General features: G+C 32.4%; 2 protein-coding genes across 2 annotated transcripts; both read left to right on the top strand.

Moving 5' to 3' along the window:
* The first annotated feature begins 5,321 nt into the window (after window positions 1-5,321).
* Window positions 5,322-8,612, top strand: LOC134259880 (uncharacterized). The gene is made up of 2 exons (XM_062742479.1): window positions 5,322-5,559; window positions 8,347-8,612. Exons 1-2 carry the CDS (start codon window positions 5,322-5,324, stop codon window positions 8,610-8,612), a joined length of 504 nt encoding a protein of 167 aa, XP_062598463.1.
* Window positions 8,613-11,485: 2,873 nt separating this feature from the next.
* Window positions 11,486-14,180, top strand: LOC134259879 (multiple epidermal growth factor-like domains protein 11; the record flags this gene model as incomplete). Its single annotated transcript, XM_062742478.1, has 3 exons — window positions 11,486-11,733; window positions 11,993-12,121; window positions 14,049-14,180. Coding segments are annotated over exons 1-3 (409 nt in total), but the record flags the coding sequence as incomplete, so codon positions are not given.
* Between the last annotated feature and the right edge of the window lie 298 nt (window positions 14,181-14,478).

Raw genomic sequence — 14,478 nt, 5'->3', positions numbered from 1 at the left:
TGCATCATCTGTCCTTAATACTCACTTGAAAGATCACATGGAGGTGAATATGTGTAGGATATCACTTAATTAAGATTGTTGAATCTTAACTAATCAGAGGGATGGGAATACATGTAATTCAATTTGATAATAATACATTTAATTTGATTTTGTATGTGAGAGTATGTTACACACAGACTATCCCCCTAGATTTAGTCTCTTTGGAATGTACTTCTCCACACCGGACAGTGATAACGACCAGGCGGAGGAAACTATGCTGCAGAGCATCAGGGAGGCTTGGTGGTTTAATGAATGCTACCGGGCCTTCCTTAACGGCCCCTCGGGCCCGGGAGACTAATCAGAGGGATGGGAATACATGTAATTCAATTTAATAATAATACATTTAATTTGATTTTGTAGGTGACAGTATGTTACACACAGACTATCCCCCTAGATTTAGTCTCTTTGGAATGTACTTCTCCACACCGGACAGGGATAACGACAAGTCGGGAGGACACTGTGCTGCTGAGCATCAGGGGGGTTGGTGGTTTAATGATTGCTATCGGGCCTTCCTAAATGGCCCCTGGGGCCCAGGGGACTGGATGAGTCCGTGGGACCCCACAGTCCCATTTGTGACAGATATAAAAGAAACAGTGATGATGGTCAAGGCCTGCTAGATAAGTACAGTAAAACTTGTCTAATCTGAGTTTCGTTTTTTTTTTTTACGAAACCCTGTCTATTAACGTGTAAACACTTGCCAAAGATATGATCATTGTCATTTAAATTTGAATCCTTTCCTCTCCTTCCTTGTTGCCTAATAAGGTCGATTTTTTCGGAACCAGTGTTGTTCGGATTAAAAAGATGAAAGTGAAAGTTACAACGATTTTCTTAAAATAAATATTATGCCTTTTAGATATTGGAGTGTGAAGTGTTTGTTTTATCTTACTGTTTAGAATAGATGAAATTTATTTTTTTTTCTAAAAGTATTATTCATTTTTTTTTTCAACAGACAAGGAGGAAAAAAAAGGAAGCAGTTACAGATTCAATTCAAATGGTTTTCATCAATCCAACATGAAGTCTATTTTGATTATTATGATAATTTTTATCTGAGTAATGATTCATTTCTTACGTCGTTCTCTTTAGATTTGTACACAAAAACTATATTTTAAGAGTTTCGTATTTTTTTAATCTTTATACTATCTCCCTTATTGATTTGTATTGTAAAAATATCACATAAAAGATGTCTTTTGTGAATAAATTTGGAAATAAAGCAATATTTGTTATCTGAGGAAAAAACACAAACGTGTTCCTTCAAGTAATGATGATGAAAATTTACTTCATAATCTGATACGTGTCATTTTTTTTTTAAATTCCTTCGGACTAAGATTACTCAATTAATTGATTGAGTGATACGATTTGATTCTGAAAAGACTGAAGGAAAAAATTCTGTGGTTCCCGACATGATTTTATGTTTTACCGGGGTAAAACAGGGCCAGTCAATCTGGATGTCGAGGAAAACAAAAATAAAGAAGTTACACCAAACTACAATTCCTTAACAACAACGCAGAAATTGATTGCTAAAACATGTAAAGAAACAAATATTCCGAGAGTAACTGAAACAATGAATATTTAGAAATATTCGTAAGATTTATATTTTTCTTATATATATCCTATACCAAAATGTGTCTTTCCTTTTTTTAATACTGCGTTTATTTCGTGTTTTCCGCCATCCCCTTTTTTTGGAAAAGAAAAGGACAATGAAATATATTGGGATAATACGAAAGCCCAGAAGGCTCATTCGAGATTCAAGTTTCGAAATACGAGATTCAAATTCGAAATTCGAGTTACGAGATTCAAGATCCAGATTAACCAATCAAAAGACTCAATCAAGATTCGAGGTTCGAAGTACGAGATTCGAAATTCGAGTTTCAAGATTCAAAATCCAGATAAACCAATCAAATGCGGGTTCAACATTTGATAAAAAAAAACTTGAAAGGCAATGTAGTAAACATTGCCTTTCAAGTTTTCAAAGTTACATTTTCATTGTCGGGAAAAATTGGCAGGTATTGCGGGTAGGGGTGGGGATTTTGTTAATCTTAAGACACTATTTATAACTTCATTATTATGTCAACATCCCTTTGTTTAAAGTAGACAATGCCAAAATATATATATTACTGATATATATATTCTATTTAATATTTAAGAAGTCATAATATAAATTGAAGTATACCTTGCTGATCAAAAATCCAATTATTATTTAACTTTCTTTCTTATATATAACACTCTTTCTTGCATTGTAATTTAATCAAATGACTCATTTGTTATAAATATATTAAACGATTTATTGATAGATAAAACATAATAAAGGTGAGTAATCAAATGTTGAACCCGCATTTGATTGGTTAATCTGGATTTTGAATCTCGAAAATCGAATTTCGATTCTCGTATTTCGAATTCGAATGATCCTTTTGATTGGTTCATCTGGATCTTTAATCTCGAGACTCGAATTTCGAATCTCGAATTTTGAATCTCATATTTCGAAACTTGAATCTCGAATGAGCCTTCTGCGCTTTCATAGGATAACGACTGTACGAAAGCCCAGAAGGCTCATTCGAGATTCGAGTTACGAAATACAATATTCGAAATTAGAGATTCGAAATTCTAGATCCAAACTAGCCAATCAAAAGAGGGTTCACCATTTTATTACTCCCCTTTATTATGTTTTTACTATCAAGAAATCGTTGAATATATTTAGAATAAATGGTTCATTTGCTAAATGATATTGCAATAAAACGATACACGATAAAAATTGTTTTATGCATCAAAACGAAATAAATATAAAATTTGGATTACATTTTTTAAAAAAGATATAAAAATCCTATTTTTCTTATTAAACAAGACAGTAAATACGTATTTATAGAAAATTACATGGTCTTATCATTGACTTGCGGAATAAGTAGGTCGACTAATTTTTTAATTAGACCATTGACGAGGAAAAAAATATTATTAGATATGAAATGTTACGAATCGTCTTTACACTGCACAGTAAGGCAAGGGTATATATTTCATTACATTATAAAGGTTTACATTTGTGCAATTAGACTTGATTGCTGAATCGAATTGTACCGTTATAAGGTTTTATTAGTATATTTTTAGGCTTTTGGTTGGTCATTGTGAATCTTGAATCTCGTAACTCGAATTTCAAATCTCGAATTTTGAATTACGTATTTCGAAACTCGAATCTTGAATGAGACTTTTGAGCTTTCGTACGAATGTTATTCAAGTTCATAAGTTGAAAAGTTGCACTATTTTGTTTTTAATTTTCCATCTATACTTCCAGAAGTCTAGAGTACTTAAAGGTGTGTAAGAAAAGAAACTTTACCATTTTTTTTATTTACAATGAAGTGGCAAATCGTCTTCAATGTTATGATGACTTGTTTCAACGAACGGAAAAGCGTGTTCTTTGTAGCCGAGGTCACTATAGACTTGGCTAAGGCAATAAATCTTATCTGTAAAGATAGAAGTAACATACTTAATGTTTTCCTTTAGTTTTATAAAAGTATAATGAGTGAACAACTTTGAAAAATTTATCGTCAGATTCAAAACATCTTCGTCTGCACTCTATATATCATGTTAAACTGAAAAAAAATCTAAATGTGAACAGTGGTTGAAAAACAACTATTGCTATCAAAACTATTTTGTATCGTAGCGCCACGTTATTTATTTTTTATCATAGAGAAAGTATGTATTGTGACCTCACGTTTTTATTTACGAAAAGCTCAAGTTGGGTTTACGAAAATTTACACCCGACTATGTTACCAATTAAAGTTCGTGTTACAAGCTTCACAAGAAACAAGAATTCTGCTCTATTATTGCATAAGCAATACATGTCCTCTTGCTGGACCCCCTTTTCTCTTTAGGGTGTCATTTTATTAGACTATGTGTATAACAAAGCGCCACCAAAATATGGACATTTTGGTTATTACTTGTTTATGAATGAATTGTCTTGGAATTAATTCGATCTGCCTTACAAAGAAAGAAGACGTCTTTGAATGCCTTTTGACACACATGCATGCTTTAATCAGAACAGCTCAATTTACGTGGTTAGAAAAATTAATTTTACCAAAAAAAATCAAACTTGATCTATGGTTTGCAAGTAAAAGCTATCCAGGAAGTTTCAAATCATTACAATATCGTTTAGAAAATTAAATTACATCACGAACCATATCGTTAACCCAAATATAAAAAAAAAAATTAAAATGCCATTATTTTGTCAAAAACCAGTCAAGCGGAGCGAAATAAAAATTTAATCTATAATTAATCAAGGTAAAGTCACATAATTAAAATCAGATCAATACACTGTATCTGCGAGCGTTTAGATTGATTGATTGTATACTGTTTAACGTCCCTCTCCAGAATATTTCACTGATATGGAGACGTCACCATTGCCTGTGAAGGGCTGCAAATTTAGGCCTATGCTCGGCACTTACGGCCTTTGAGCAGGAAGGGATCTTCATCGTGCCACACCTGCCGTGACACGGGGCCTCGGTTTATAGGGTCTCATCCGAAGGACCGCCCCATTTAGTCGCCTTTTACGACAAGCAAGGGGGTACTGAGGACCTATTCTAACCCGGATCCCCACGGGACAAAAAGCGAAAAACAAAGTGGGACAGAATGGCAGACAGACATAGGGACAGACTGACAGACTAGGAGGAAACCATAGTCCCCTCCAATTTCACCGGTGGGGAATTAATAAGCAGGTTTACTTTAGCGACGATGCAGCTGTGATTATTACAATTCAGTGGTAATCTATGCGTACAAGTTAAACACTCCCATATGTATGAAATAGCTTTTTTGCAATATTTACAATATTGTGATACATGTAACTACTTTTTTTAGGAAATTATTCTCTTGAGTAGGTCAATTCTTTGACAGTTCTGCAAACATACTTTAAAAAACAGGTTTACGTACATTAATTGCTTCCTTGATGTTTTATGCAAATTTATCATGCTCAATGGCATTTCCAGAACAGGATTAAAAAAAAGGACGTAAATATACAGTGTAAGTATGTATTTAAAGTACTTCATTTTGTCAGAGATTTCAGTCGTGATTAAAATTCAGTATGGTTATAGACGTGTTTTTGTTCATGGCTTTCCTTAGCTTTTCCTTTTCATATGGTAATATTGTTTTTTTTTTCTCTTTTATCACATATTTTAAGAAAACGTATTAACTGATATCATAAAAAATGTAAATATCAGAAAATCTACTGATAATGAATGATTTTTTTCCATGTATACACTTTCTGAATTTTCATTTTGATTAAATCTATTTTTTTTTTAATTATGATAGAAAACCTATCATATCTGAAACCAACGTGGCAATCAACAACACATTTTGATATGGAAAGCCTTGGGTCGGATAAAGCTGTAGATGGCCTCAAATCCAACCTTTCTTGGTTTGGAAACCAGTGTGCTATATCATCCAACTCTAAAACATCGGCGACCTGGTGGGTTGACCTCCAAGGCATCCTTAGTATACATCACATCGTTATTTATTATAGAACAGACCATTTTCCATGGGGCAAGTATTTTACTTTGTTCCGTACAAATATAAATATACATGAGAAATTTAGCACTTACTATTCATAAATATAATACTGATTTTTGATTTAGTATATGAGATTTCTTGAGGCAAGATTTATTGCAATCTGAATTTTAATGTAGGCGGTTTAGATTTTTGATAGAATCTTTTATAAATGTTAATCTTAGTAACCATAGGAATTTCACTAACCAAATTAAAAAAAGGTTATAACCAAAGACTTTAACATTTATACAGTACCGACCAGACCCAACCGGACACCCACGCAGTCCCAGAAAGCAGTCCCCGGGACTACTTTGGGACCGCTCTGGGACTGCTCTGGGACCGCTAAGGGACTGCTCTGGGACTGCTCTAAAAAGCAGACCCAGCAGTCCCAGCTGTCTCTGGGACTGCTTTCTGGGACTGCTTTGTTCACTCATGTATGAAAAAGGTTCTGAGTGACATGATAGATCCGCCCCCTTGTGTATTCTGAATTTGCGGACTCCCAGTTGTTTTGTTTACTAGCAGCAGAGAGGAGTTTAAACTATTAAAAATGCAAGGATTTCTTACAATCTTTTGATAAGAAGAGATTATTATGGTTAATTAATATTTTCAGAGACTGTATATTTACACAAATGTAGTTTAGAATATTTTTTTTAAATAAAGTTGTTCAATAAGGAAGTCAAGAAAAGATTTTTATCCTTAAAAATAAACTACAGGTTTATGAACAAAAATATCTACATGAAGGCCTTTTTTTATTAATGTAAAATTATGTGCACTCAAAATTTGCATTGGCACTATTTAAAAATAATCATTACAGTTAGACATAAGATTTTTAATTGAAAAGCTACATGTTTTACGAGTACCACGCTAAAAAAAAGTATTCCATGCAACCTCTAAATAAAGTCTACAAAAAATATAATTATTTATAAAATGACCCTGAAATAAAATTATGCTACAATGTACCATTCTTCCGTAACTTAAACAATGTAAAACAATGTGAATAATTATTGGGGAATTTATCGACGAATTACCGGTAGTTTTTAATCTATAAACAAATTATCAAAAGAGTACATTTATTTTATAAATAAACAGTTGAAAATATCGGGATTTGTGATTTATTCCTTTATTTTTTTGTTTTGCTTATGTTTACCTGGCCGAGTAATTTTATAAAATGGTATCAACATCTGTGTTTTCAATCGCCTTAGGGCAGAAAATCAGTGCATGTTATTTGGGTATACGTATCAGCGTTTCACATCATTGAACATGCTGGTCAACAATGACCCCAATTTCAATCTACCGGTATGTAACGCACAAATAAAATTTATAAATGAAATGTGTATGATTTCTTTCAGGATTAATTAATTTTGAACGTAATCTGAGGGTTCCATTCTGGTGATTTACAGATGTACATTCTAACATTTACAAATAAAACACTTAAAACTGAGTATTTTTCAGATAGAGAAATTAACAATGAATAAAATGGCATTCAGTAAAAATAATCATGACTGAAAAATAATACTTGGCAAAATTTAATGAAGAATTTCTAAAAGCCCCAATACTTAAGAAAATTCCTTTTGAGTATCCCGATAGCATGGAAATTGGCCATGTAACGATAAGATCTATTTAAAACTAATTCTTACTGGTGGAAAATAATTAATTCACGTATAATTTTCTGCATAAAAAATAAATATGGGAAACAGTATCAATCACAGTAAATTAAGGAAATGAATTATTAATATACCCGAAACATGTAATTGTGATTAAATATTCATGTTCAGTTTAATTCATACATGCACGTGTGAAAGCCTTCTTCCTTCAATAAATATTATTTCAATTTGTTTCTATGCGCATATTATTCATAAATGACCGCATACAAGTAAGGATTCCTGGCATACTACCCAGAATCAATTTCTACTGCTTTTATAGTTCCATTGTTTATTGCAAATCTCATATCTGAGTTAGCTCCGCCCATTAAATTAATAAACCCCGCCCACTGGGACTGCTGGAACTGCTCTCTGGTACCGCTGGGACTGCTGGGACCGCTCTGGGACTGCTGTGGGACTGCTCTGGGTCCGCTCTAGGACTGCTCTGGGACTGCTGTGGGACTGCTTTAGCAGTCCCAGAAAGCTGTCCCCGGGACTGCTCTGGGACTGCTTAGTGTCAGGTTGGGTCTGGTCGGTACTGTAAGAATTGTTTTCAATAAGTTTTAGTTTTCTACAAAGATTCCGTTAATTTAATTTCTACGGTAAATAAAAAAAAAACCAAAAAAAAAAAAACAAACAAAAAACAAAAACAAACAAACAAACAAACAATTAAAAAAAAATAAACAAAAACAAAAACAAAAACAAACAAGACCAGGGAAAATGTCTGTTTATATACGATAGAAAACTTGTAAAGAAAATAATTTCAGCTTTTACCTGTGGAGTTTTTTTTCTGGATTCTTTTTTTCAATACATAGGAAATTCTTTAATTCAATTATGATCGGAATTTTAGATTTTGAAAAATAAAGATGTAAAATTAACTAAATGATTTAAAAAATACATAATCAAAACTTCAAGCACTTAAAGTGTTGATCGTAATAGTCTCGATTTCCTTGATTTGTAGCGGACACGGATATTGCAAAAAAAAAAAAAAGATGAAAAAGTAAAACTTAATGTAATGAATAAAAAAAATACACAAATATTTAGGCAAAGGTTCAAGCACTTAACGTGTTGATCTTAAGAGCCTCATTTCCCGTAATTTGCAGTGTACAAGAATACTGATAAAAATGTTCTTAACTAATTTCAGATGTTGATAATGAATTTAAACGACGATTTTTGGGATTCTCAGTTTATATTTCAAATACACGATATAAAGAGAATGGGACCTTGTGCTTTCACGACAACGAGTATAATATGTCAACGATTCCAGCTGTTGTCAATATTTCTTGTACAGTACATGGAAGATATGTCATATATTATAATGAAAGAAATCCATCAAAAGATTATCCACAGAATTATTCGGAAACGGCTTATAGTGAGTTATGTGAAGTTGAAGTTTACGGTAAGAACTGACAAAATTCATTTGTAATTATTATATACTAAAAATAGTTGTCTACATAAATAAAACAACTTTAATGACAGAAGCTTTTAACAAAAGATTGTTTCTATTAGACCCAAGATAGAAAGCGAACCATGGGTATAAGGCATATAATTTGCTGGAGGAGAATCTTTTTCAAATAAAAATTACATTCGTTTAGTTAATTTCGTTAGATATGATGATTTTAAAAGGATGTGTAAAATTTATTCCCGTAAAATTTTATATACTCGACGTTTGGTACCAAAAGTATGAATTTCACAAAGAACGTGACAGGTGCATCTTTTTACAGGATGTCCTTTTGAAGGTTATTATGGTTCAAATTGTGAATTTCCTTGCATAGACAATTGCCGACAGTGTGATATAGAAACAGGTGAATGCCTCCAATGCATGGCGGGATACGAAGGAGTGAACTGCAAAATGCGTAAGACTTTATAATCTAAAAAAAAATAACTGTTTTGTCTGATATATATATAGAATATTTACGGTTATGATATGTAATCTTGTCGCAAATTTGGAAACCATTCATTACTAAGATTATTTTTTTATTTAATGAAATTATATTATCATGATGCTGACCATTTCATGATATTTCCTTGACTCAGGACAAAATATCGTTTTCCTTATTTAGAAAGCGTCAGAAAATCGTGTATATCCCACTCGAAGGAAAATATATAACATGTTAATCAAAAACAATAACATAAACGTATTCCTAGCCTTGATGATATATCTTTTGTTCAAATTATTAGACGAGAAACCTTCCAAATATCAAAGGGAAGGAGGAATGTTTAAGGGTTGTCGGATTAAAGGCCTAGAAAAGTTGGCACGAGTAAAATTTATCCACTCTTCGCTCTAAAATTTTTACTGCACGTTGTATATTCAGCATTATTAGAAAAGGTTGAAATTTCATACGTGTACGGGTAAGTCTAGTGGGGGAAATACTGAAATTCCTGTAGTATTACATCATCAATTTTAGTGATAACGAGTAATACTGAATCTACACGTAAAAGAAAATTCGTAGCATGCTAAATGATAAAAAAAATATATCCATTTCATGTATGAAAATTTTGTTGGTAAACATTATTTAAAATGTTTAGTTTCATAAGCACGTATTTAAATCATATTTTGTTAACTACGTAAAATCAAACTGACGTTACAAACGCGGTGTACACGTACATGCTACAAGTATTAAAATCTCAGCAGACAAATTACAAAAAACGTGTATTCAAAGTATGTGCACAGTTAATGATCTCAATCTCTCTAATATTGGGCAAACTCCTAACTACTATGCATGCATGCTCAAATAAACATTTTCTTTTAATTTTTTGAAATTATTTGTAGAACAAAACATGATGTATGGTGTATTATACAACATCTTGTAAACGAACATCGTCTCAAGCCACGGTTCGGAGTCCGCATATAGCTATCTCCTACCCGTGGCTGCTTGATCACAAAAAAGTGTCGTAATCTTGAATATTTACGCCTCTCTATTGTGACGTCATATTCAGTCAGTGGCAAGTTTTGTTTCCATCGCAATTTGAAATCAACAACTGACGTAAACAGTATACAAGAAATATTTCCTTTACTGCGATTGGATATTGAAAGGTCGCGATAAAGTTCGTCTTCCGACTATGCTTTACTCGCTTTGGTCAACACTTTTATGAGCTACGAACAATTCTCTCCTCGTTCAACCACGGCCAGAATGGGAGAGGATCGTACATTTTGGCCGTGGTTTGGGACGATGGTAAACGAAAAAATAAAAGGATTCGTAACAATTTCGATTAGTCCCTAGAAGGGTTTCTTAATGCCAGAACTGATGAAAAAAAGTCTTCGGTATTGTTTTGCATTTCCTTTCCATTTAACTGTTAAAGAATTTTTCAACGCACTGACTGCAATCGTGTTAAGGAATATCTGATTTAGACAAATTCAATCCCAGAGCATTTAAATTTGTGGGAACAACGTAAAACGATATGTTAAGCTGAATTTCTTTTTTACCGAGACAGACAAGCAAAAAACAAATGTAAACAGTCATCTCTTTTATTACATTTTGCAAGCAGCAAAAAACACCCCCCTTTCCCTTCAAATACAACAAATAATGCTTAACAAAAATGGACTGACAAACGTTTTGACCCAACAAATGCCTTCGACTTTTTTTTTCCTGGAGGTAGAAGACTTGTTATCGGGGATGATTTCGTATCAGCTGATTATAATGACACTCCTGGTTGCTTGCAATGACAGTTATTCTAGTTTTACTTAATGTTGAACTTCCGTACATTTTCTACCTGTAGTTATATTTTGTAATAAAGTGTATATCTTGAAATTTTTAGGGAATTTAGCATATAAACATCCGGCTTGGCAAAAAACAAGTTATTCGCCTATCTTCGGAGCAGAGAAAGCAGTGGATGGATTGAAATCTGACTTCACTCCACATGGACAACAATGTAGTATATCTGCCCCAAGCCAAACGATAGCTTTGTGGCGAGTCAATCTTCTTGCAAACAAGTTCGTTCACCACATCCTTATATACTACAGAACAGATGGCATTCCTTGGGGTATTTTTTCAATGCTTGATCAAGATCACTTTCTAAATATCTTTCACATGTATTCTTTCTTTGCCAAAAAAATATTATTTTTCACATTTTAATCTAGCATTACTGTTAAGCATCGTTTTCAACGTATTTGCGATTGTATTTAAATGCATATTCCCTTTCAATGTAAGTTTTTTTCTTCTAATATTTGAAAAAAATAGCAAGGTAGAAGTCAATTAAAACAAGCACTGTTTTATAACTGAGTTTGTTTCAATACCCATATGGAAATGACAGATTAAAATCTGATTTATTGTAGATGAAAATAATATTTACGCTGGAAGATTTCTTGGATTCTCCGTCTATATATCAGAAACAGAGAGTAAAGATAATGGCAGTTTATGTTTCCATGACACCGAGTACAACATGACAACAATACCAGCTGTCGTTAACATCACGTGCCAGTTATACGGCCAGTATGTTATTTATTATAACGCAAGGAAACCCGACGAAGAATACCCACCTGGTTATTCTCAGTATGCCTACAGTGAGCTCTGCGAAGTTGAAGTTTATGGTAAAATTCATCATTCATTTAGTTAACATACTAAAAGAATGAAACAGGAAAAAATTAAAAGATTGAAAGTACTTTACAAAGATTTTTGTAAAATACATGGAATAATAAATGCATATTCATATTATAAAATTAAATGCTTCAGCATAACTTTTGTAGAATATACGTGTTTAACAGAGATTTGCAAAATTCTTGACTATCTTAAATTATTTGTTTTTGTTCCTATTGAATGCACTTTGTACTGACTTTTGAAACTTCATAGGATGCGCATTAGGATATTATGGATCTAACTGTTCACTCAGATGTCCCATGCATTGCCAAAATTGCGATACAGAAACGGGTGCCTGTTCGTGGTGCGATACTGGATATAGAGGAGAAAATTGTGATTTTCGTAAGTCTTTATATTTATTAATTTAAAAAGAAATTGTTGAAATTTTAAATTTTGAAGACACCAAAGAATAAATTTACATATTAGAAGAAGCACAAAGTAAAATTTTAATCTGAAAAAATTTGGTTTCTTATATGTTTTTTTCAGTATTCCTATCTTAAAAATCATCTTCGTTAAAAAAGTAACAAAAATTTCACTTGATTTTGCTGCATTATATAATATATGTTTGCAAATGTTGAAAAACAATGCGTATACCTCGCGTGCATCAACTGGTAGCTGAACAACACGATGTGTTATCTGTCACATTTAATTTGCCAGTGATTTTGCCTTTTTAACATTTTCCCAACGTTATGTCTTGCATTTCCACGTTGAGTAGTTCTGAACATTGATTTTTTGTGCACAGTGACCAAGCGAGTTTTCATACTTTTCGGTCAAACGATCCAGATATCATAGTAAATTATGTTACATTGTGTCGTTTTTTTTTCTTTCAGTATACTTGAATAAAAACGATTCACTTTTCTATATTGATACCCCTACTTGAAAAGCGGTAGGGTATATAGTAATCGGGATGTCCATCTTTCCGTCTAGATGTACGTCTGTTCTTCCGTCCTTCTGTTACGCTTTGAGGTACCCATCTCTTATCCGCAACTTGTCTCATACCACTGAACGGACTTTGATGAAACTTTCACAGAATCTTTATTACGTATTGCCATTATGATCTCCTATTTTACTTTTTGATTCAACACATAATTTGTGTTTCCCATTGCAAAACATGGACACTGCCATTATATTCATTTGAATTTTAAAATCGCTTCCTATGTGGAAATGAAGTTCTTTGTATTTCCTGTTGTAATTACTTTAAAAGCTCAAGTTCATTTCATTTAATGCGAGTAAAATAAAATTATGTATGCTTCCGATCTGTACTGATTTATATGATCTAGGGAGGTTTAAGAAAGTACGATCCTCAGGTTTATGAAATTAACAGTTAAGCAATCAAAAATACTCATAAAAGTATCTCTGAATCCACAAAGTTATGTAAATTTATCCACAGTGTTTCTTTAAAGTTAAAAATTAAAGTTAATCATATTACATAGGCAGAGTTCTCAAATCTAAAATATTTTTTGCAGAAAAAGCGAATTGGAATATCAGCAATGCATTTTCTAATTGCAAATTGATCAACAAATATATTTTAGGATATAAAACGATAGGTATCCAGGCATTCAGAGAAATAGTCATGATTTTCATACTTATTTTGTGTTTTTTGTCTTCTATTTCCGTCATGTATTCTGTACTACACAGTGTAAAAGGCTTTTGCTATCATTGCAAGACACCACAAATCACTTCTTATTTCATATCATGCTAATAAGCTTTGGTATCTAAGGCTGGATTCAAGAAAATCTTATTTTTCTAAAACTTTATTAATTTTTTTTTCTTTTATAGGGTACAAATGTCAATTTTTATAAGACCTTTTCTATGACTTCCAAAAAATATTGAATCTTATAAAGATTAATAAAATGATAATTTTTGCATTAAAAGAATTATTTTCAAGCGTCATTTTGATGCATGTCAAATTAAATATTAATTTTTGGAGTTATCCTTCCTGGTTGAGGATCGGATATCCTTAAAGGTTACAAAAATAAGTCTATTTTTTGTGACTGTAAAGTTTTTTTTTTTTTTTTTTTTTTTTTTTTTGGAAAAGTGTAATCCACTTTTAATTTTCAACACGGCAGATACTTAAAGCAAGTGAGTGTAGATTTAAACATACATATTGAGGAGGGAAAAGTAAAAATGAGTTGTGCATTTCCCCTTTTTTATTAAGTGAAAATATTCTAAAAGCCATGCCTTTTTTGTAGTACGTTCTATAATGATTGTGATGAACACAAAGCCTCTCACCTTTGCTAAATAATATCAGTACATTTCTCTTTTAAAGCCTGTTTATCGGGAACCTTTGGTGCAAACTGTACCAGTCAGTGTGGGCACTGTGCCGGGTACTGTGACAGTAGATATGGCAATTGTTCTGGAGGGTGTACAGAGGGGTATAATGGGATATTGTGCAATGAAGGTATGTTCAATTCTCTGTATTAGAGTTTTGTTTGCTAGTATGTGTCATTCTGTCCCTTTCATAATTTAACTTCCTTGGTTATAATTCTAAAATCTTAAAACATAATATTTTAAAACACTTTACCTGTAATTTATAATCTTAATTGGTATGTTGGAGGAAAATTCAAATCAAGCCATAAAATATGTGAGGGCTTTTATATTAATGGATTTTATTTCAAGGATGTTAGTCTAGGCATCAAGGAATTTTTTTCAAAGACCGTAATTGCTAATATGCGTCATATGATAAGTTCTATAGAAGA

This window comes from Saccostrea cucullata, unplaced genomic scaffold, assembly GCF_032062105.1.
Source record: "Saccostrea cucullata isolate Sc308-1 unplaced genomic scaffold, CSIRO_AGI_Scuc_v1 ctg13351, whole genome shotgun sequence".
NCBI lineage: Eukaryota > Metazoa > Mollusca > Bivalvia > Ostreida > Ostreidae > Saccostrea > Saccostrea cuccullata.
This window is presented reverse-complemented; position numbering and strand designations above follow the sequence as displayed.

What these genes read in the sequence shown, in the direction of transcription:
- LOC134259880 (XM_062742479.1), top strand. Translation starts at nt 5,322, where the DNA reads ATGATAGAAAACCTATCATATCTGAAACCAACGTGGCAATCAACAACA. An exon ending in AACAGACCATTTTCCATGGG is followed by an intron (nt 5,560 to 8,346) that starts GCAAGTATTTTA and finishes AACTAATTTCAG; the next exon opens with ATGTTGATAATGAATTTAAA.